The sequence below is a fragment of the Triticum aestivum genome, chromosome 5D, assembly GCF_018294505.1.
Source record: "Triticum aestivum cultivar Chinese Spring chromosome 5D, IWGSC CS RefSeq v2.1, whole genome shotgun sequence".
Taxonomy (NCBI): domain Eukaryota; kingdom Viridiplantae; phylum Streptophyta; class Magnoliopsida; order Poales; family Poaceae; genus Triticum; species Triticum aestivum.
Window position 1 is genome coordinate 443,765,628 of NC_057808.1, and position 23,676 is coordinate 443,789,303.

The 23,676-nt window shown below is 45.2% G+C and overlaps 3 protein-coding genes across 3 annotated transcripts; 1 reads left to right on the forward strand and 2 right to left on the reverse strand.

Annotated features, from left to right (window-relative positions):
* Positions 1-11,536: 11,536 nt before the first annotated feature.
* LOC123122556 (mitochondrial phosphate carrier protein 1, mitochondrial) lies at positions 11,537-14,510 on the forward strand. The gene is made up of 6 exons (XM_044542759.1): positions 11,537-11,779; positions 12,368-12,717; positions 12,838-12,881; positions 13,477-13,691; positions 13,785-13,909; positions 14,075-14,510. The coding sequence occupies exons 1-6, from the start codon at positions 11,582-11,584 to the stop codon at positions 14,121-14,123; spliced, it is 981 nt and encodes a 326-aa protein (XP_044398694.1). The 5' UTR covers positions 11,537-11,581; the 3' UTR covers positions 14,124-14,510.
* A 56-nt stretch (positions 14,511-14,566) lies between these two features.
* LOC123122555 (protein PLASTID MOVEMENT IMPAIRED 1) lies at positions 14,567-17,842 on the reverse strand. Its single transcript, XM_044542758.1, has one exon. It carries the CDS (start codon positions 17,519-17,521, stop codon positions 14,897-14,899), a length of 2,625 nt encoding a protein of 874 aa, XP_044398693.1. The 5' UTR covers positions 17,522-17,842; the 3' UTR covers positions 14,567-14,896.
* Positions 17,843-18,233: 391 nt separating this feature from the next.
* LOC123122557 (uncharacterized) lies at positions 18,234-20,371 on the reverse strand. Its single transcript, XM_044542760.1, has 3 exons — positions 20,149-20,371; positions 18,756-18,863; positions 18,234-18,659 (listed from the first exon to the last, which is right to left on the reverse strand). The coding sequence occupies exons 1-3, from the start codon at positions 20,209-20,211 to the stop codon at positions 18,447-18,449; spliced, it is 384 nt and encodes a 127-aa protein (XP_044398695.1). The 5' UTR covers positions 20,212-20,371; the 3' UTR covers positions 18,234-18,446.
* Positions 20,372-23,676: the final 3,305 nt, after the last annotated feature.

Consider the following 23,676-nt stretch of genomic DNA (forward strand, 5'->3'; position numbering starts at 1 on the left):
ATCCTTATGGTTATATCTTGATTTAGTAGAATAAAGTTTTAGTATGATCTAGCTTTGAGTTTTTGCTTTGATCCTTATCTATGTAATCGAGTCCGTGAGCTATATATAATAAAGATTAGTCTTGAGTCGAGGGCTTGGTTATCTTGCTATGATCTTGAGGGAATAAAAGAAAGAATAAAAAGAACTAAAGAGATCATATTGATCTTATGGAGAGTAATGACTTCACATATAAACAGTATGATGAATAAAAGTTGTTGAGAGTTGACAAACATAGTTTTGGCCATCGTTGCAATTAATAGGAAGTAATAAAGAAAGAGAGGTTTTCACATATAAATATACTATCTTGGACATCTTTTATGATTGTGAGCACTCATTAAAATATGACATGCTAAAAAGTTGATGTTGGACAAGGAAGACAATGTAATGGGTTATGTTTTCTTATATCCGAAATAAATTATATTATCATGGATCATCCAACATGTTGAGCTTGCCTTTCCCCCTCATGCTAGCCAAATTCTTTGCACCAAGTAGAGATACTACTTGTGCTTCCAAATATCATTAAACCCAGTTTTGCCATGAGAGTCCACCATATCTACCTATGGATTGAGTAAGATCCTTTAAGTAAGTTGTCATTGTTGCAAGCAATAAATATTGCTCTCTAAATATGTATGATCTATTAGTGTGGAGAAAATAAACTTTATACGAGCTTGTAATATGGAAGAAATAAAAGCGACGGACTGCATAATAAATGTCCCTATCACAAGTGGCAATATAAAGTGACGTTCTTTTGCATTAAGATTTTGTGCATCCAACCATAAAAGCACATGACAACCTCTGCTTCCCTCTGCGAAGGACCTATCTTTTATTTTTGTCTTATACCTTATACAAGAGTCATGGCGATCTTCACCTTTCCTTTTTAAAGTTTATCCTTTGGCAAGCACTATGTGTTGGAATGATCCTGGTATATATATCCAATTGGATGTGGGTTTTCATAAAGCATTATTGTTGACGTTACCCTTGAGGTAAAACGTTGGGAGGCAAAACTATAAGCCCCTATCTTTCTTTGTGTCCGATTAAAACTTCATACCCATAAGTATTGCGTGAGCGTTAGCAATTGTGAAAGACTAAATGATAGTTGAGTATGTGGACTTGCTGAAAAGCTCTTATATTGACTCTTTCCGATGTTATGATAAATTGCAATTGCTTCAATGACTAAGATTATAGTTTGCTAGTTTCAATGAAGTTTCTGATTCATACTTTACATTATGAATAGATTGTTACTTCAGCATAAGAAATCATATGACAATATATATATATGTTGCTATTCTAAGAATGATCATGATGCCCTCATGTCCGTATTTTATTTTATCGACACCTCTATCTCTAAACATGTGGACATATTTTTCGATATCGGCTTCTATTTGAGGACAAGCGAGGTCTAAGCTTGGGGGAGTTGATACGTCCATTTTACATCATGCTTTTATATCAATGTTTATTGCATTATGGGCTGTTATTATACATTATGTCACAATACGTATGCCTTTTCTCTCTTATTTTACAAGGTTTACATGAAGAGGGAGAATGTCGGAAGCTGAAATTCTGGGCTAGAAAAGGAGCAAATGTTAGAGACATATTCTGCACAACTCCAAAAGTCCTGAAACTCCACGAAAGTCAGTTTTGGAATATATTAAAAATATTGGGCGAAGAAAGCACCAGAGGGGGCCACCCACTGTCCACGAGGGTGGAGGGCGCGCCCTACCCCCTGGGCGCGCCCCCTGCCTCGTGGGCCACCTGGAAGCCCCCCGATGCCCATCTTCTGGTATAAGGTGTCTTTTGCCCTGGAAAAAATAGTAGAAAGCTTTCGGGACGAAGCGCCGCCATCTCGAGGCGGAACCAATCTAGGGCTCCGGCGGAGCTGTTCTGCTGGGGAAACATCCCTCCGGGAGGGGGAAATCGTCACCATCGATCCTCTCATCGGGAGGGGGTCAATCTCCATCAACATCTTCACCAGCACCATCTCCTCTCAAACCCTAGTTCATCTCTTGTATCCGATCTTTGTCTCAAAACCTCAGATTGGTACCTGTGGGTTGCTAGTAGTGTTGATTACTCCTTGTAGTTGATGCTAGTTGGTTTATTCGGTGGAAGGTTATATGTTCAGATCCTTTATGCACATTAATACCCCTCTGATTATGAACAAGAATATGATTTATGAGTAGTTACATTTGTTCCTGAGGACATGGGAGAAGTCTTGTTATAAGTAGTCATGTGAATTTGGTATTCGTTCGATATTTTGATGAGATGTATGTTGTCTTTCCTCTAGTGGTGTTATGTGAACGTCGACTACAAGACACTTCACCATTGTTTGGGCCTAGGGGAAGGCATTGGGAAGTAATAAGTAGATGATGGGTTGCTAGAATGACAGAAGCTGAAACCCTAGTTTATGCGTTGCTTCGTAAGGGGCTGATTTGGATCCATATGTTTCATGCTATGGTTAGGTTTACCTTAATTCTTCTTTCGTAGTTGCGGATGCTTGCGAGGGGGGTTAATCATAAGTGGGATGCTTGTCCAAGGAAGGGAAGTACCCAAGCACCGGTCCACCCACATATCAAATTATCAAAGTAAAGAACGTGAATCATATGAGCATGATGAAAACTAGCTTGACGGTAATTCTCATGTGTCCTTGGGAGCGCTTTCCTTTATATAAGAGGTTGTTCAGGATTGTCCTTTGGTACAAAAAGGATTGGGCCACCTTGCTGCACCTTGTTTACTTTTGTTACTTGTTACCCGTTACGAATTACCTTATCACAAAACTAGCTGTTACCGATAATTTCAGTGCTTGCAGAGAATACCTTACTGAAGACTGCTTGTCATTTCCTTCTGCTCCTCGTTGGGTTCGACTCTCTTTCTTATTGAAAGGACTATGATAGATCCCCTATACTTGTGGGTCATCAAGACCCGATGTGTCTAACATGGCGTTGACCAAATCAGTTAGAGTATGTTTCTTTCTTTCGGCCACCCCATTTGACTGAGGTGGATAGGGAGGCGTCCTCTCATGGATTATACCATATTCCGCACAAAAGGAATCAAATTCATTTGAGAAATACTCTCCACCACGATCGGACCTAAGCCTCTTGATCCTTCGATCAAGTTGGTTTTCCGCTTCAGCTTTATAGATCTTGAAATAGTTCAAAGCCTCATCCTTAGATTTCAGAAGATACACATGGCAGTATCTAGTGGAGTCATCAATTAATGTCATAAAATATTTCTTTCCACCTTTTGTCAACACACCATTCATTTCACAAAGATCTGAATGTATGAGCTCTAGTGGTGCAAGATTTCTCGTTTCCGCAGTCGTATGAGACTTACGAGGTTGCTTAGCTTGCACACACACTTGACACTTAGATCCCTTGATAGTGGTGAAACTAGGGATTAAGTTCAACTTCACTAATTGCGACATCCAACCAAAGTTAACATGACAAAGACGTGAATGCCACACATTTGATTCACTATTATTGCAAACATGATTAACAACTTTATTGCAATGTCTGACAAGGATAAACGAAACAGGCCTCCTGACTCATAGCCTTTACCTACAAAGGTTCCATACTTGGATATTACAAATTTATTCGACTCAAAGACAAGCTTGTAGCCATCTCTACACAGAAGAGATCCGCTAACAAGATTTTTATTGACGGAGGGGACATAATGCACGTTCTTCAGCCGCATTGTCTTCCCCGTAGTAAACTTCAGATCGACCGTGCCAACACCATGAACAGAAGCACTTAACTAGGAGCCCAATGATCAGGATCTCCAAACACATGAAAAACACCTTTCTTCTTGTCATTCTTCTTCTTGAAGTTCGTGTGCTGTACAGCCTTGTTCTTCCCATCAAACTTTGCTTTTCCATCAAACTTGCCCTTGTTCTTGAACTTGTGGGGCTGGAAGTTTTCCTTTTGTACCAGATTGGCACTAGATCCTCCCTCAATACCTCGAGCACGTGTGTACTTTGCCCTCGCCTTTTCTTCCACATCAAGAGTACCAATGAGATCCGGAATGGAAAACTCATGCCTCTTATGCTTCAGTAAGGTAGGAAAGTTCCTCCACGAAGGAGGAAGCTTAGTGATGATACCTCCGACAACAAACTTGTCTAGTAGAATACAATTGAAGTGCTCAAGTTCTCTAGAAAATGAATGTATCTCATGAGCTTGCTCAACCATGGAGTGCTCTTCAGTCATCCTGTAATCATAGAATTGCTTCATGATGTACAGCTCAGTGCCAGCATCCGAGACCCCAAACTTGGCCTCGAGTGCGTCCCACATATCTTTTCCATTGTCAATTGACGCATAAGCATCAACTATGTTCTCACCAAGAACACTCAAGAGAGCAGCCTTAAACAGAGTATCCATTTTCTGAAAAGCTTGTGCCTGTTGAGCATCATACTCTCCTTCAGGTTTGCCAAGAGTGGGGTCATAGCAACTCATGGTTTGAAATGATAAGACCGCTCTCACGCGCCACCTCTTATAGTGGATACCCTCAAACATAGGAGGTCTCATGGAAGTAGCAAAACCATGCGGGGTAAATTGCCTATAATAAGGTTTTTGGATTGTTGGAAATATGAGCAATTTACCATATGATTTTATTACTAGAAATACTAGATAAAACATGACTATTATAGCAGAGAAACTAGTCATGCAGTCTGACAGTGAGAAGGTAAATTCTGCAAATATGAACTGTAACAAACATGTCTAAAGTAGACAGTAGAACAGGTTGCATATATGAAGTAGAACCTAACATATGTAGGACAGACACTAGAACAAAGAACTGCGAGAGGACCTCTAACAGAAAGAGCAAGAACACGTACGGGACAGCAGCGACGGTAGAAGCACTGGACTTGGGGTCGACATCCTCGCCAGCCATGTCGACGAAGATGTTGTCAACGTCGGGGAAGAAGTCGTCGTCGGGGAAGTAGTCGTCGGAGTCCGGGGCGTCCGTGACGAAGAAGTCAGTAGTCGTGCGGAGCGCTCCCCAAAAACCTTATCACCCTTCTCCCATACAGGACTCAAAGAGGTGCGGTTTTGGAGGCCTACTGTCCCGACATGCGGTGCACACCGCAAGCGGGAAGATCGTGGCAGTAGCGCAGTGCTTAGGAACTCGGTGGCGAGAGGAAGAGAGTATTCTGGTACGTCTTTCTGAGAGGTGAGAGGCTGCGCCGGGAGCTAAAGGGAACGAGGGAGATGAAACGAACAGACTTCAGCCGAAGAGGCGAGCCGTTCGGATTCAGTGTGGCAAAAATTTAGACATCGGCTCGGCTCATTCCCGCAACCCGCGACGGGCGGCGGAGGAGGAGGAGCGCGCGTGGATGTCCCTCTTGTTCTCATCCTCATACATGTGGGGAAAGAACCTCCCTTATAAAGAGGTCCAACTCCCTCTAAACTAGCAATGTGGGACTAAAATTTACTTCCACCTCTTGCCTTGCACGAATGGGCTGTGTGGGCCTCTAGGATTTATTAGGAATTTCTGAAACTGCTATTGGGCTGGCCCATAAATAGATAAAATTCCAGCATAATTAACGTGTGTACTTTTTTGAATTTTGGTTTGTAAAGGATTACTTCAAAGCACAGTGATCTGTGTTTAACATGGAGTATTCTAGAGCATCCCTACGACTACTCTAGCAGCACATCACATACTACATCCACATCGTGTAGTGCAAGCACCCAACATCTACTTTCCTCTGGAAGCATCAATTTAAACAATACTGCAACACCAGAGTACTTAACTACTCCTTCTAACCATGCCCTAGTTCAATACCCAAGCATCAATTGAAACGAATTCAGTACACCTAATTAAACAGATCATCCACTAATTGATAGCATGCCCACAAATCCATGCATAACATCCACCAGCATGCCCACAAATCCATGCAGAGGGAGTACAAACACTTGCACTTAATTGTAATGCAAAATGTTCGAAATGGAGCTATTAGGCGCTCGCCTAAGCGGGCTTATGCTTTGGGCATTGGCATAGCGCCTTGCTTTAGCCCTGATTGATTGTGTGTGTGTGTGTGTGTGTGTGTGTTGTTTTACTGCTTTGCTGAACCTATTTTCTGATTCATTTTTACTGCTTTACTGTGTGTGTGTTGTTTTACTGCTTTGCTGAACATTATGTGTGTTGTTTTACTGCTTTACTGCTCTGTATTATCAGTTTCATTTTTCTATGAAACGAAATTTGGAGCTATGCTCCTTAATTCAAAAAAAACTTTGTTTCTTCCCTCTGGTCTCTGGTTCTTCCTTCCTAGCTTCTTTGATCGCCTTCCGCCAATTACAAAAGTTGTTTGGATAAATGAAAGAAAGGCACCACCACCTTGTACGCCCGCCGGTATGAGGTATGAGCTCTCAATTTATCGTACCATTGGTCGTCTTCCCTTCTATTGACACAAAAGCATTTCTTCACAACACAAAAGTTATCCCTTTCCTCCCTATATACTTCGACATTGCTTTATATCATTTCAAATGTGTTAGATCATTTAATCAAATCGAGAATACATGGTTTCTATGTATTTGGCAAACTAATGTTAGCGAAAAGGTGAAAACAAGAAATCATGAGTTAAAATATGAATAAATCCCTTGGAAAAAACTATATAAAATAGAACCATCACCCAGCCACAGTCAAACCTCCGCTCGCCACCCCCTTATCGATGAGTGTCACCCTCATATTTGCGAAGGTGGGAGGCGGCCCGTCGGGACTTGCCATGAAGGTTAAGAGCTGAGAAAAGTGGTGCAACCACGATGCCAGCCACCCCTGGCAACCTCCTTCTTACAGTAGTCCTTGAGTCTGAGGACGTGCCTTTGGCAACTAGCAAGAGTGCGGGTGAGGTGGAGCCTGTCTGCATCGCACGAGGCGTTGATGGTGGCGCAGATGAGGCCACTCCATCATACAAATGGGGCTCAGTTGCGATGGAGGTACAACGACAACCATGCATCTATAAGAGTGGACGTCTCACCGTCGATTCCATGCTCACGGATGCGCGTGCAGAGCCAACCATAGGTCACGCAAAAAGGACGAGCACCCTGGGCCCCAAGAGATGGGAGCGTAAAATACTAAATTATAAAATTAGCTACTGTAGAGTAATAACCCCTCAAAAAAAGCTACTATACAGTAATACATCGGATTTGAAATTTTGTTACATACATAAAATATTGCCTTAATTTCTAATAGGGCAAGTTCACATCACATAGTAAAATTTATAATGCATGGGGACGACCAATCCAACCGGTCTCTTGATGTTCCGGATGTCAAAATGAATTTTATATTAACTACATTCCATTTTTTAATCTAATGCATAACTTCTCATTTGAATCAAAGCAAGTGATTCTAGATTAGTGGATGAGATGATAAAATGATATGAAAAATTATAATCAACAAACATTTTATGCTATTTGAATATTAAAATAATGACATGAATTTAAATACTATCATACACTAGAAACTACTACTATGATATTTTTTTGTTTGTACTACCTCTATTCCAAAATAATTGAAGTTCTGAGATTTTTCAAAGTCAAACTTGTTTAAGTTTGACCAACTCTACAGAAAAAGATATTAACATCTAGAACACCAAATTAGTCTCACAATATTCTTTATGAAGTAAATATGTGTATTTTGTGTTCTAGATCTTAGCATATTTTCCTATACAAACCTAGAACTTCAATTGTTTTGGAACAAAGGGAGTTCAATTTAAATTATCTACCATGATATTTAACCAAATTAAAAGTTGTATACATACACACATAGACATGCAAATGTGTGTATACTACATGATTTATGTATTTGAAAAGTTAATTCAAACGATTTTTAACAACTAAAAGAATTATTGTTACATCATACATTTTTATTTTGATAGATTTTTTCAATGATATAATTTGCAACTTTATGACAATGAATATTATAACTATTGTGTGGCAATATTGTTACGTGGCTACTATGATAGCTAATTAATAAAATTTATAAACATTAAAACTATAATATGTTAAATTAATTTAAATAAGCATAAAAATTTAGTATAAAAATATTTGGTTTCCAATTTAAACTCAAATGCCTCTACAAACTCAGAATTACAATCGACTACTTTATGTTTCCTAATGGCAGTCGGCATCTTTAGTTTCGTCACATGTGAGACTCATAGATCGGATTTAGTATAACCCAATGTGCAAAATAATATTAGATTCATTGGTCTTGAGTGCGTTAAATGGATAAACATTGTGCAAATTTTCAGTTGATGATTAATTTGGGCAGAAGCACGAAAGAAGTGGATCAAATCTTGAAGCGGTATGCAGATTGCTCTGGACAAGTAATTAACAAAGACAAATCTGCTACCATGTTCAGCAAAAATACTCGTCGGGAGAAGAGACATGCCACAATGCAGATTTTGAACCTGAATTGTGAAGCCAAAACAGAGAAATGCCTGGTATATCTCCGACACCTGGAATTGCCCATCTATATCAGAAAATCAAAGTCAAAAACATTTGCATACCTAAAGGATAGGATTTGGAGAAAGATCCAAGGCTGGAAAGAACGCATGCTATCAATGGCTGGGAAGGAAATTCTAATCAAAACGGTGGCACAATCAGTACCAATCTATGCTATGTGATCAAATGAGCACAATAATATGCAAGTACTGGTGGAGTCAGATGGACAAAGAAAATAGAATCCACTAGATCAGTTGGGACAAACTCTCACTTCGGAAGAGGGATGGTGGATTGGGCTTCCGAGACTTACACGCTTTCAACCTGGCAATGTTGGCTCGCCAAGCTTGGAGGATCTTGCATAATCCATCCTCTCTATGTGCCAGAGTGCTCTCAGCGAAATACTTCCCAGACGGAAATATTCTAAATGCCAAAGGAGTCAGTGGCATGTCCTACGTCTGGCGTAGCATTCTAAAGGGCGTCAAACTTCTAAAACAGGGTATAATATGGCGAGTGGGGAATGGAAATAACATAGACATCTGGAATGATCCTTGGATCCCAAGAGGCACCACGAGACGCACCATGACCCACAAAGGTCGACATCTTGTGAACAAAGTTCCGGAGCTGATGGACCCAATCAATGGAGGGTGGGATGTGGCACTGGTACAACAAACCTTCTATCCAGAAGATGTAGAAGCCATCTTATAGATTCCAGTAAATGAAGTGGAGGAAGACTATGTGGCCTGACACTTTGACAAGAAAGGTTCATTCTCAGTCAAGTCTACATATAAGGTGGCCATAGATAATGACATTCACAAACCAGCTCCCAGTAGCACCTCAACATCAAATAGGGAAGACAGAAGAGAGAACTTTGACTGGAACAAAATTTGGAAACTCCCACTGCTCAACAAAGTGAAACATTTTATTTGGAGATTTGCAAATCATAGTCTGCCTTTCAGTCCAAAACTGAGGAGAAGAGGAGTGAATGTCGATCTAAAATGCCCAGTGTGTAACCGAGTTGATGAGGATGGAGGACAATGTTTCTTCAAATGCAAACCAGTCAAGGAGTTGTGGAGAAGCTTTGAATGGGAAAACATACGACAAGAGCTAGTAACCTGCCAAAGCCCGAGGCATGCCCTACAGGAAATTTTCAAGATGGATGACAAGGTATGCTCTAAAATCTCCGCCATGTTATGGCTTTGGTGGTTTGAAAGAAACAAAGCACACTCAGGTGAAAGGATAAGAGGTTGTAATGAAATCCAAGCTTCCATTGAAATCCACCGCAAAGAATTTGAGGAGGAATGGAATAAAAAGGAAAAAAACACCTAAACCCCCTGCTCAGACAAATGGAAGCCTCCTCCACCTAATGTCTCTGATGGTGCGTATGTTGAAAACTCTCACAAAGGTGGATGGGGATATGTGCTTAGAAATGACAAAGGAGAGGTGTTGGCAGCAGGTGTGGGATCTATGCAACATATTTCTGAAGCTATTCATGCAGAAAGTCTAGCACTCCTCCAGGCGATCAACCGGGCAAATGAGTTGGGATGTAACCGATTAATTTTTAAAACTAATGCTTTTGTACCGAAATAGGCAGTAACGAGTGAAGCTTACGACAACACAAGGCATGGAGCACTGCGTAAAAAAATCAAAACATTACTGCATACATACTTTGATGATGCAAGTGTTGAATGGTGTAATCGTTCCTGCAGCTCTGTTGCTTAGCGTCCTTTGGCGCTGGTTTGGAACTAGGTAGCCAACAACACTGGCTAGGTGTATTTCCAAACTTTGTAAATGTTGCGGTGGCTGGCGATTATCCTATTTAGCGTTGCAGGCAGCGGTTACTAGTGTTTCTGCAAACCGGCGCCTGCAGCCGTGTTAACTGGGCTCGGCCCATTCACTGATTTTACTGATTTCTTATCTGTGTCTTAATTTGCAAAAAGCACATTATTTGTAGATCGAGCCACCAACCTCCCTTAAGATGTAAGCTGGTGTAACCACCTCGCCAACCAGTGGGTTGTGGTAACCCTTATCTTTTCTCCTCTTTTATTTGTTCCTTTTCCTTTTTCTTCTTTTTCTTTTTTTTCCTTTTTTGTTTTCAGTTTTTTTCTTCTTTGATGAATTGTTCGCAAACACGCGAGCGTTTTTTCAAATCAACGATTTTTGTTTTTCAAATTTGATGAACTTTTCAAATTGATGAACTAATTTTTGAATTCGATGAACTTTTTAAAATTTGATGAACTTTTTTCAATTTGATGAATTTTTTTTCAAAATCCATGAACTCTTTTAAAATTTGATGAACTTTTTTTGAATTTGATGAACTTTTTTCAAAATCAATGAACTTTTTTTCGAAAAACCTTTATTTTTTTCGAAATCAGTGAACTTTTTTCAAATTTTTCAACTTTTTAAAAATTCAATGAACTTTTTCCAAAGTGGATGAATGTTTATCCAAAATTGATGAACTTTTTCTAATTTTCGAACCTTTTTTCGGAATTCGTGGTTCTTAGTGAATTTATTTTTCAAACAATTAATTCTGGGTATATAACATATCTCTAGAGGAACGGTCAAATATGTCTCGTTTCTGTTAGTTGACAAGCTTGTCAGCTTTGTCTGGTGGTTCTGACGTTAGGTTGCTGTACATTTGATGGAGGGTTCGATTCCTAGTTTTTGCGTATATACCAGTAAGCATTTTTCTACAGGTTTTTCTTCGCAATTGGGCCGGCCCGCTAGCTCCCCTTGCGAGCGCCTGCAGCGCCGACTAGGAGCTCCCTCCCGTATTATGTAATATATTCTGGTATTTCCAGTTAAAAAAAAAATAGACCCATAGGACAGCCCAGGCGATTAACCCAGCCGCGTCCGGCCCAACTATATTCATATCTCCACCTGTCACGCTCAGGGCTGTGCGACTAGGGTTCAAGGCCCTCGACGTGCCAAGTCAGCCGCTTAAACAAACAGTCTCCCAGCAAGACGAAGCCACGGCCCGCGGCCTGGCCACGTGGCCCGCTCCCGGTCCAGTCTCCACGAACGCAGGAACCGACCGAGCGAATCCTCCTCTTCCTTCTCCTCTTTCTCCCCCCCTCGCGCGCCGGGATTCTCCCCCCTCCCACCCACGGCGCCGCAAAATGGCCTCGCGCGGAGGAGCCAGCGGCGAGGAGGCGGGGGCGGAGGCGGCGAGGAGGGGCGGAGGCGTTGGGGTAGGGAGAGGGATGCGGCTGTTCTCGCCGGAGTACTACGCGCTGTGCTTCGGCGGCGGGATGCTGGCGGCCGGCGCCACCCACCTCGCCATCACCCCGCTCGACGTCCTCAAGGTCAACATGCAGGTACGCGTGCGCGCCGCCGCCGTATGATGCCCGTTGGGAACCCTGCGCGGAGGGGGAATGCCTGTGGGTTCGGTAATTAGGATTATTCTAGCCGGCGAGAGGGAGAAATGGTGCTTGCTCGAGGTCGAATTACAGCGTGCTCGATGCAGCCGAGGATTCTTCATGTGTGGACGATCTCGTGCGAGCTCTGACCTAGTATTTCAGTGTAGCAGGCCATATATAGCTTGTATAAACTTGGTAACTTTTTAGCTCCTGGCTGAAACTGCTCCCGTGGAGAGGCATAGCCACGAGGCCCATGACCAAGTTTGCCTGCTCCTGTGTCGATTTATTACTCGGCAGCGGTCGAAGAAACAGAAAGAGAATCAGAAGCCGGGGGATCATGTCGGATTGGACACGAACAAGTGTATTGTAGACAGGTCCCTTTGTTGATCTAAATAACAGGGCCCTTATGTGTATCTTGTGTAGAGACCTGTATAATAGTGCTACGTCCACAACAATTAATGCCTTGCGGTTTTCTGCTGCCTCAGAAATGATCCTGTGAATGCATTCGGCTTTATAATTTTGTTCCTTTTATCTGTTTTTGGTCAGGTGAATCCAGTTAAGTATAACACTATATGCTCGGGACTGAGTTCTCTTGTAAGAGAAGAGGGCGCTTCGTCGCTTTGGAGAGGCTGGGGAGGGAAGCTATTCGGCTATGGCGCTCAGGGTGGCTGCAAGTTTGGCCTCTACGAGTTCTTCAAGAAGCAGTATTCTGATGCGCTGGTGGACAGCAACAGGAGCACGGTTTACTTTCTTAGCAGCGCCTCTGCTCAGATCATAGCTGATGTTGCCCTCTGCCCCTTTGAATCGGTGAAAGTCCGTGTGCAGACACAGCCCATATTTGCAAAAGGTTTGGTCGATGGCTTTCCAAGGGTGTATGCCGCTGAAGGCTTGTCTGGGTAAGCTTCCTTCGTATTGTTCTTAGGTTCATTAGATTCACTATTGGTATGCCTGGACATGCGATCTGTAGTCTTCCTGAGTTCTGAATTTATGGAAAGTGCATTTCTTGTTTATTGCAGATTTTACAGGGGGCTTTTACCGCTTTGGGGGCGAAATCTTCCATGTAATAACTCTCCCTGTTTCACATATGAATTGTTCGCAAAATCCTATTGTGCCTATTAAAGTAACTTATCAGGAAGTTATGAGTGTGTTAATTTTCCCGCTTAGAAGATAAAATCTAGTTTGATATATGTTGTAGGTATGTTCTTCTAAAAATAGTTGTAGCTATGCTTTATTAGAGTGAATTAAATCTTGCTTGGTTCCCGATTTTATCAGAGTGAATTAAAAGGTACTCCCTCTGTAAAGAAGTGTAAGACCGTTTATAGCACACGAAACACTAAAGTAGTGAGCTAAACGGTCTTGCATTTCTTTACAGAGGGAGTACTTGTTGCTTGAACTGTAAAAGGGACTCCATGAGTTAAGTGTGAGAGGCAAACACAGGTTGCATTTATATCACAATGGTGTCCACCTTTTGTTTTGCGGTGGTCATTTGTTCTACTCAGTGAGCTAGGAACAATGACAGTCAGTTTGCTTCTGATACATGGAAAGCTATCTTTGTGTTATAATCGAACCTTTCCAAGTTAATTAGTCCATTAGTGCATCACATTTTTTCTGACATGTACAGGTTTATCTTATCCTAAATTTTATTTTTCCTGCAGTTTCTATGATAATGTTTTCGTCATTTGAGCATACCGTGGACTTCCTATACCAGAAAGTCATTCAAAAGAAGAAACAGGATTGTTCAACAGCACAGCAGCTTGGTGCCACATGCCTGGCTGGATATATTTCTGGTGCTGTTGGTACTGTTGTTTCAAATCCTGCAGATAACATCGTTTCTTCTCTGTACAACAAAAAGGCTAAAAACGTTATACATGTGAGGATGCGACTGTACCTATCCAGCCAACAAATTAGTTAATTTCAAGTCTTACACTCTGTTCCTTTAATAATCACATTGTATCCCTTTCAGGCTATAAAAAGCATTGGATTGCGTGGGCTGTTCACAAGAAGCCTGCCCATTCGAATTACCCTTGTAGGGCCTGTCGTGACCATGCAATGGTTCTTCTACGATACCATTAAGATATTTACTGGATTGTAAGTGTGCAATTCGATGGCTGGAATAATTTCCTTATCTTCTTATCTACAGACCGTATTTTCTGTTGTTGGTAGCTCTTATCTACAGACTGTATTTTCTGTTGTACACTCTTGAAAGCTCTCTTGTGGATAGCATTGTCATGACTGTTGATCTGTTTATTTCAGGCCGCCCAGTGGAGGGCTTCCTCGTGATCTGGAAAAACTTGACACGTAATATGACCTGTTCTACAAAAGTTTATCGATACATTTTTTGGTTTCTCAGAGGCACTCAGAAGTATTTTACCCACAGTTCTGAGTTGTTGCTGATCATGACGAGTGTGAGTGATTTGTAGTTGTAGGGAACAGTAGCTAACTGAACCATATGAAGGATTTGTATGTTCTAGACGCATCTTAGACAACCATAAGTCCATGAACTTCAGCACCCCTTTGGCACCTATGTTACAGCCTGGTGTGTTTTCAGGATGCTTTGTAGTATCTCCATTTAAGTTTGTTATGTGAGAAAATGTCATTTTGTCGTGCATGCAAATGATCGGCTAGAGATCCATTGTAAATAATGTTGCGAAGGATGAAAACTGGTATCATAGTATTATGTTTGATGTTACTGTTCTTTATTTGTTTGTAGTGATCAAATTCCCTTGCAAGTTCTCATTTACACTATATTCAGGGGTAAGTAACACTTTGGATACTCTCAGTTCTTGTATCCTGTACAAAAATACTTGTATTGTATCTGTTCAAAAAATATACTTACAGTATTCTCATCAACACAGGAACAAAATGAAGAAGAAAACATTGACAGTTTCAACTTCCTGCTACTCCCTCCGTAAAGAAATATAAGAGCGTTTAGATCACTACTTTAGGGATCTAAATGCTCTCATATTTCTTTACAGAGGGAGTACAAGTTAAGTGCAGGAATTCAGTAAATAATTCTGAGGCGTGGAACATGAAGAAGTGTTTCAGCTGCAGAGAAACAGAGGAGCTCACCGGCAGCTAGTTGGCTGCGATCTTCACGTCCGGGTTGCGCATTGGCTTGAGCCACATGTCGGCGACCACCCTCGACGACATGCTCCAGAGCACGTCAGTCCCGACCTTCCCCGCTGCGGCCCCCGACGGCCGTCCCTTCTTGCCGGCCTTGCCGAGCCCGTAGGCGACGAGCCAGTGCGTCGCCGTCAGCCTCTGCCTCTCTCCGTCCCACACGCTACGCCGGTCGGCTGTCTTCAGCCGCATGCCGCCGACGTGCATGTTGGCCACCTTGAACCTGGTCTCGCCATCGGCGCCGGTGGCGGCCCGTCCCGCCTGGATTACCACGATGGACGGCGCGCCGACCGCCTCGTACCGACGCATGGGATCCCTCAGCTGCGCCACCACCAGCATGGTCACCGCGTCCGCGCCGGCGCACGCGCTCGCCCACTCCTCCGGTGGCACGGCGGCGTCCAGGGGGTGCCCGGCGTCCGCCGCGTCGGTGACCGGGGACACGTCGAAGGGAGCCTGCTCTTCGGCGGTGCCGGCCTGCACCTTGAGCGCTTCGATGGCCATCGTCTCTATCTTTTGCAGCGAGAACGGCAGGATTTCATCCACGGTCACCGGCGCCTCATGGGCGTTCCAGATGCCGGTGGCGATCCTCTCCTTGCGCCCGTCGCTCATCGCCGCCGACATTGTCCGGAGCAGAGAGACGGACTCGGCCGCGCTGGAGCTCGCGCCGAGCTCCTTGCTCCGTGCGCTGATGATCGCCGATGCCATGCCCTCGAAGGCGATCTGCTCAGCCGTCTTGCCGACCACCTCGTCGGTCGCGGTGAGCGCGCCCAGCTTCTCGCACAGGGCCTCGCACCCGCCAGCGCACAGTCGCTGGAACACCTCGGCGCCGCCGCCGGGGAGCTTCTGGCCGCGGAGGATGAACGGCTTGGACAGCTGCATGGCCAGCTTGGGAAGCTCCTTTCTCACAACCGGGATGTCAAACGGGTTCGTCGCGGCCAGGTAGCCGCCGTCCCGGGTCTGCACGATGGGGCCGAGCCCCTTGCCGAGGTCGGAGATGTAGCAAGCCTCGTCGGCGCCGGAGCCCGGCTTCGCGCTGGACTTGAGCGATGACACCTGAGGAGCGGCCGCTGACTTGCCATTGTCCTCTCCCTGCTCCAGTAGCTGCAGGAACTCTCTGGTGACCTCCTCCTCGTCGGCCTCCAGCCCCTCCACCGCCGCCTCGTCCTCCTGCGGCTCTGCCGGCTTGTCGGCATCCTCTTCCGGCGTGTCGCCGAGCATCAGTGACTCGAGCGCCTTGATCTGATTGGTGATCGCCTCCAGCTCATTGAGGCGCCACATGCTCGCGCTGTCGTGCACAACCTCCTTGACCACCTCATCGCCGGCCGCCGGCGTTGTGCCCTCCTCCTTATCCTTGTCTTCTTTCTTGCTGTCGGCGTTCGCTTCGTCCTTCTCTTCTTGCCCCTCCACGCCTTTGTCGACGACGTCGAAGTCGAACTCCGGGAACTCCGAGTCATCGGCTTTCGCCTCCGGCTCTGCCTCAGGCTCTCTCTTCTGCTCCTGCTTGGGCGCGGGCACCGGAGCACTAGGTCCGTCGAGCTTGAAGTCGTCGATGCCACTCAAGTCCTGCGCCGGCGTGCCCTTGGCAGGCGTAAATGACGGCTCCGATCGCGTGACCTTGGGACTCGTGATGCTAAACGACGTCTTGCTCTGCTTCCTTCCGAACAACGCCGACGAACTAGAGGAGGATGAGGCAGCAGTCTTTGTGGCCGGCTGGCTGTAGAGCCCGACGCCGCCGTCCTCCATGATCTGGAACGCGAGCGTGACGACGAGCTCGCCGCCCTTGGCCTTGCCCGCTAGCGGGAACGCCATCTGCCACTGCCGCACGCGCTCCCCTTGCTGGCTCTTCTCCGTGGACTCCTTCACGAGGGCGCTTACGTCCACCGTGCTCTGGCCGAAGTCCAGCTCCGGCGCGTCCACGGCGATCACAGACAGGAGGAACGGCCGGGGCTCGAACTTCGCCGGCGGCTTGCCTGCGCCCCCGCCGCTGCAGTAGACGTGGCAGCGGACGAAGAGCGTCTCCTCGAAGTCCGCGGCGCCCTGCTGCACGCGGGACGGCATGGTCTGCACGGCGCCCTCCCGCGACTCCTTCTTGCGCACGGCCACGGCGAGGCGGAGCCCGTCCATGGACGACGGGAGGCCCTGCGCCGCCGCCACCTCGACGGAGAAGAGGCAGCCGAGGCGGGTCATGCCGATGTGCGACAGCGCGCGCATCGGCTTCCAGCCCCATAACCCCTTCTTCTTCTCCCCGCCGCCCAGCGCCGGGGAAGCCGCGGCGGCGAAGCTCCGGCTCTTGGACGGCGCCGCGGCCCTCAGGATGCCGCGGTCGTCGTCCTCGTCGTCATCCTCCTTCTTCCCCGCCTTGCCCCTCGACCGGAACGGTGACGTCATGGACAGGCGGCGGGTCCGCGGGCGCGCGGCCTCGGCCCGGAGCGCCTCCGCCGCTACGACATCCTCGCCGACGACGCCGCGCGGGAGGGCGAGCGACGCGTGGCGGCGGTTGCTGTGCGCCTGGTACAGCGTGCGGCTGAGCGCGTCGAGCTCCTGGAGGGTCTGGTCGCGGGGCTTGCCGTCGTCGGCCATGGCGGCGGCAACACGCGCTCGTCGATCCGGTCACCTCGCCGGCAGCGCGCCTTCTAGCTAGCCAGCAAGCAGCTCGTGAAGGCGCACGGAGGCGAAGAGGTCACGTGGTGTAGTGTGGTGCAGCTAGCAAGAGTGTGGATAAGACGGGACAAGAAGGTGAAGTGTGTGGCGGTGGGACGGGAGGGCGTCGCCATGGCTGGCTGGCGACATCTTTGGAGGTACTCGGGAGGGGAAGGGGAGCGGGTGGCGGAGGAGGGCCGACGTACGGCCGGGCCACCGTCGATTTGAGCTCGTGGTGCTCTCCCGGTCGTTGGTTTCGCGCCAAGAAGCTAAGCTGCGGTGGGGACCAGTTCGCCAACGGATCATGTGATTGGATAAATAGCATGGATTTTAGAGGATAATGCTCTATGCTTGTCTCTTTATTATTCTGAAACAATATATGAAAGACCAGATTGCCCCGTTCGGCACCGCCTTTTGGACCTAGTAGCATTCAGAAAATTTGAATTAGCTACTGTGGAGATGATGTGTGTCAACCACTACTGTTCTGAAGCACATTCTTGCGGCCAATATATCCTTCTAAAAAGTTCATCGAAACCAAAGTGGCAAATGAACCCCAAAGACTGCTTATGATCTCTACATGCTACAACCACAGTGCAGTGCGTTTCCAAAACAAACTTGGCAGTGCATGTGCAGCTTTGAAACTGAAGGGAGAAAAGGGAACTAGCAGCCAGACACAATGCTTGGCAGACTTTTATTACCTCAACCATCGCACAAATTAGAATAGAAGTACATGAACAGCATGTGTTTTTATTTTCTGTTATTGCCCAAAAGAACATTTGATACATAGCTATGAACATATACTCGTGCAAGGAAAATGCTGAACAAGGCTGGCACAAAGGAGTACAAGGGCTTCAGTCCAAGCTATTTACTTAGATTTCTCTTGCTCTTCCTTGTCACCGCTTGTTTCCGCAAACCCTCGCCTTTCATCAGCAGACGCGGTGATGACGGGCATCCAGACATCGGCGGTGCTGCTCAGAAGCGATTTCACCTCTGGGTCAGATGTCATGGCAGATGATATCATCTTGTCGACATTATCGAGCCTTGCCGACAACCTGTCCAGCTCTGCGGCTATCTCTAACTGAAGAGAGAGTTGAACCAAAGCTAATGAGCCAATAAGACATAGATTCATGGAAAGGGGAATAGCAGGATGTGGTGGTAAGAGTGTTGCAGTTACCTCATCAAGTTGCTTAGGTGCCTTCTCTGGAACCTTAGTGACTTCTAGGCCCAGCGCTTCAATCTTTGCTCTCAATTCTACCTCTTCCTGGTTGCTCATTGACTCCACCTACATATATTAACAAAAGAGAATTGAAGACCTGTTAATTTATCAAGGGTCCATCACCAAAAGATAAATGCGCTATTGCCATGGAAAATATACAGGCTGAATTGTCTGAAGTAAAAAATATGCTCTGGAAACTGAGGCGAATCGTAGGAGATAATATTGATGAACTGGTATACTACAAATTATGGGACAAAGCATCCCATGCATTGCATTGCCAATATTCAGATACAGCTAGAGACAGTAAGTAGGGTAGATGCACGGACACACCAAGGTAATTATACTCAAGAGTCCATTACCACAAGACAAATGCGGTACTGCCATGTGAAATATACAAGGCTGAATTGTCTGAAGTAAGAAATATACTCAGGAAACTGAGGTGTAAGAGTAAACTAACAGTTTTCGCATAACAAATGTCCGAATCAATAGAGACAACATCAATGAACTGGTATACAGATTGGGTATGAGACATTGAGACAAAGCATCACATGCATTGCATTGCCAATATTCAGATACAGCTAGACACAGTAAGTAGGGCAGATGCACGGAGGCATGGAAACCCATAATATTCGCTAAGTTTCTGATAAAGCAATGCAAAACAGCTACTCCCTCTGTCTAGGTAAGTAAGTCACATTACGAAATCCAGATTTTCCCAAAACCACAAGGCGTGTAACATTGAATTCTCCTCGATCCCCTCCCAGGCTCATTCACGAGCGCTCTCTTTCCTCCTCGTTGATTAGGGAGTACGTGGGCCTGCATGGAGAGCTGAAAAGGCATGGGATTAAATGCTGATTTTGCTTCCCTTTGTCCGGGTGCCGTGATTGGAAGTTTAGCTCATCCCGGTGCTCCTCTTCGTCCAATCTAAATCCACCTAGGTCGCGCTGCTACTCCTAAGGTGACTTACTCACCTAGACGGAGGGAGTACCAATGATTCTGCCTATCCTATTCTGTCTTGCAAATCACCACACGATGAAACAAACATACAAACAGTGCTGATTTTCATGATTTGTGAGTGAAAACCAGGTAAACTAGTACAGGTGCTTGGGTGTTGGCGTTTTGGCCATATATCAGATACAGATAACAGCAATGTCAACGATTGTAAGCAGAATCAGACGCGTTCCCCCTCTCTAATCCCCACCAGATCCAGGAAACAAGAAACCTCGGACCGGAACAAACCGATACTCCCGGTGGGGAAACCGGCGAGCCAGGCTCCAATCGACGGCGGGCGGGCGGCCGGACGGCGAGGAATCGAGATCGGACGCGGATCGAGACGGCGTGCGGGCGTGCGTACCTCCTGCAGAAGGTCGGTGAGGAGCTGGAAGAGCTGCGAGTCCGGCCTCCCCTCCCCCGCCATCGTGAAGCTCCTCCGATAGTTTGATTTCTCGACGGGATTCTTCTCCGGCGAGTCGTCGCTGCGTGCGCCCGGTTGGATTGGATGGATACTTCGGCTTTGGTTTTGCTTTCCCTCGAGCAAGCTTGACGTGTCGCCTGATTCGGAGTTCTGGACTGACTGGGCCAGTCCTTGTTGGGCTTGGTATTCTCTTAGCAGAATTGTTGGGCTTGGTACATCGGAGAGTAAAGTTAGATAAAAAAAAGGAGAGTAAAGTCAGATATACCATCTTAAGCCCACGAACGAATACCTCAACCTTTTTCCTTTATTGATTTTTCTTTATTTTGCTCAAAACAATATTGGATTTTCTTTATGGGATAATTGCATTTATACCCTTAGTTGTGCCCCCCTCGTCGGGATTGCCCCTAGTTCACGAAAACACGTGGTCTTGCCCAACCCACTTTGGCGTCTTGTGCTTTTGCCCTTTGACTGTTTGACCGTCACTTTGAAAACCTCATAACTAATTCATACTAAATCATAAAAATGCAAATAAGATATCAAAATGTTCAGAAAAACATCACCCGTATGTCAATGTCACTTGCATTCATGACAAAAGTGTTGGTAAGTGCCCATCCGAGTTTTAGCTCTTATCATACCACCATGAACAGTAAAATCTAAAAACATCAAAGAATTCAAGAAAAAGTTGGTGGCAAAGAATGGCAAATGTTTTAAGTGCTTGCCAAGTTTCACGAGGGAATGACATTCGTGGAAGTCGTGGCAAAAAAGAAACAATCGGTCAAAGGGCAAAAGCACAAGACGCCAAAGTGGGTTGGGCAAGACCACGTGTTTTCAGAAACTAGTGACAATCCTGACGAGGGGGACACAACTAAAGGGTATAAATACAATTATCCCTTTCTTTATCTGTACTGCAATGCATCTGGGCAAAGGGTAAATTAGGAGAAGTCCTTTATTTTTTAGAGTAAAAAATGTCCTAATGAGCTGGAAGATGAGGTTAAAGAAGTTTTTGGGGGGTGCGCTCAGAAGCACTATCAGAGAAGCATCTAGGATTGCCTACTCATGTGGGAAGATCTAAGAGTGGAGTATTCAAATATTTAAAAGATAGATTGTGGAAGAGGATACAAGGATGGATTGAGCAATTGTTATCTGCAACAGGTAAAGAAGTTCTCATTAAGGCAGTTGCACAAGCACTACCTACGTATACGATGGGCTGTTTTAAGTTACCACGGGGGTCTATGTGAACATATTAGTGCATCTCTGAGGAAGTTTTGATGGGGAGCAAAGGAAGGGAAGAGGAAGAACACTTGGATCTCAGTGGACAGACACGTGTCAGCCGAAATATTTAGGAGACATGGGTTTCAGGAAGATGGGATTGTTCAATCTGGCGCTGCTAGCTAAAAGGGCTAGAGAATTATTCAAGAACCGAACTCACTTAGTTCTCAAATACTAAAGGTGGTTTATTTCCCGAACAGTGAATTCTTGCAAGCCAAGCTAGGAAACAGACCATCGCATATTTGGAGGTCCATACTTGAAGGAAGACAGGTCCTTAAACACGAGCTGATAAGAAGAATAAGGAATCAACAAGTGTCTGGAATGAAAATTGGCTTCCAAGAGATACATTGAGACTATTAGCACCTTTACAAGGAAATCACCCGGATCTAGTAAGCGAACGGATAGATAAACCGAACAAATGTTGGAATGTGACCACTTTGGATGATCACCTACTGTTGATTGATAGGGATTCCGTACTGCAAATACCTCTCCCTACGGTGTACATGGAAGATGCATGGGGATGGAGCCTCGAAAAATCAGGGAATTTTTTCTATAAGGTCAGCGTATCGGATGTTGATTTTAACAATAAACATAAGAGAAGCTTGGCTAGAAGGGAGTTCAGGTGGGTCAGACTCAAGAAGAGAAGAGAAAGCTTGGGTAAAAATCTAGAAGTATAAGCTCCGAGGCAAGGTTAAAATGTTTGCATGGCGCCTAGCAAGGCAGAGTTTACCAACGCATGATGTTTCGTCTCATAGGAATATGACAACCGAATCAAATTGCATGGTGTTTGTAGAAGGGTAGACTTGTGGTGCCACTCATTGCTCGAATGTTGGTTAGCCTGGTGTGTATGGTGCTACTCGACGAAGATATGTATGACCGCATCAGAAGTTGTGGGGAGAACCATGCAAAGAACTGGTTATTCACTATGGACGAGTGGTTGAGGGAAAAAGACTGTCAAAACGATGGTTACGCTCTGGTCATTGTGGAAAGTATGGCGGGATTTGCTACAAGAATCCATCAAAGTTCATTTTCAACATGTAAAGTTCATCACAAAATTCTTAGCAGAACTCGAAGGGGTGGATGAGGGAAATGGACAGGTTACGAGAGCTGGGGGACATACTCATCAACAAGCATGGATTTCGCCTCCAGCCGGAACTACCAAAGGGAACTACGATGGTGCGGTTTCTGTCAATGAACAACGATGTGTTGCTGCAGCTATTTTCGCAATGGCGATGGAGAGTTTATGGGAGCATCTATTACGATAATGGTAGGAATTCAAGACCCATAATATGTTGAAGCATTGGCATGTCGGGAAGCGATGAGGTTGAAACAAGATATCCAAGTGGGAGAGGCAGTTATAGTTTCGGATTGTGCTAATGTTGTCCGGAGTACAGATGAAGCGAATAGAGGAACAAATGTGATGCTGATCATTGAAGAAGTTAGAAGATTGAAGCAGGTGATGGGAGATGTGAAGTTTCGTCATGAACGGCAGGAAAGTAATGTGGATGCTCATAACATTGCAAAAAATTATCTTGCTTAGCGCCTGGAAGGCATGTCTGGTTACTCGAACCTCCTGATTATGTAAACCTTATTGTCAGTTAATAAAAGTCAGGTGGTTTGTCTAAAAAAATGACTTTTCTTTATCGATTTTTGAAAAATAAATTGTCTATTTCTGGATGATAAAGGTCATTATATAATATACACTGTTGGACCATGCGTTCTTTGGCTTTATTTCCTCCATCCGGATATGTATGTCGGCCATGTATATTTAGGTCTTCAGTTTAGTTAACAAAATATGTGTAACATGCATAAAAATACTCAATGCCTAATACGATGAGTGAAAACCAGGTATTCCAAGAGTATAAGTCATAATTGTAATTAATATCTCGCGTCTAGCATCATCGAAGGGCGTGTGGATGTGTGTCTTCAGTGGATCTCGTAGAATTCGGTCGGTAATTGTCTCTGATGGATCTACTCGGATCAGGTCTTCGTTCGCAACATTCACTTGTCTTCAGGTTGGATCCTTCTAATCTACGCGTCTCTTCATCGGTGACGGTTGTTGTTCTGATGCACTGGTCCTGTGGAGTCTTAGCACGACGACTTCCCTGCTGTCTATTACAACAAGTTTTGCTTGGCTATGGCGAAGCAGAGGCGATGACGGTAGCACGTCTTCGACTCGCTTCAGTACTTGTAGCCGTC

Excerpts from the sequence above, each read along its gene's own strand:
- LOC123122556 (XM_044542759.1), top strand. The coding sequence starts at position 11,582 with ATGGCCTCGCGCGGAGGAGCCAGCGGCGAGGAGGCGGGGGCGGAGGCG. Across the intron at positions 11,780-12,367 it reads TCCTCAAGGTCAACATGCAG|GTGAATCCAGTTAAGTATAA; the intron begins GTACGCGTGCGC and ends GTTTTTGGTCAG. Across the intron at positions 12,882-13,476 it reads TTGGGGGCGAAATCTTCCAT|TTTCTATGATAATGTTTTCG; the intron begins GTAATAACTCTC and ends TTTTTCCTGCAG.
- LOC123122555 (XM_044542758.1), bottom strand. The coding sequence starts at position 17,521 with ATGGCCGACGACGGCAAGCCCCGCGACCAGACCCTCCAGGAGCTCGAC.
- LOC123122557 (XM_044542760.1), bottom strand. The coding sequence starts at position 20,211 with ATGGCGGGGGAGGGGAGGCCGGACTCGCAGCTCTTCCAGCTCCTCACC. Across the intron at positions 18,864-20,148 it reads TCACCGACCTTCTGCAGGAG|GTGGAGTCAATGAGCAACCA; the intron begins GTACGCACGCCC and ends TAATATATGTAG. Across the intron at positions 18,660-18,755 it reads CACCTAAGCAACTTGATGAG|TTAGAGATAGCCGCAGAGCT; the intron begins GTAACTGCAACA and ends CTCTCTCTTCAG.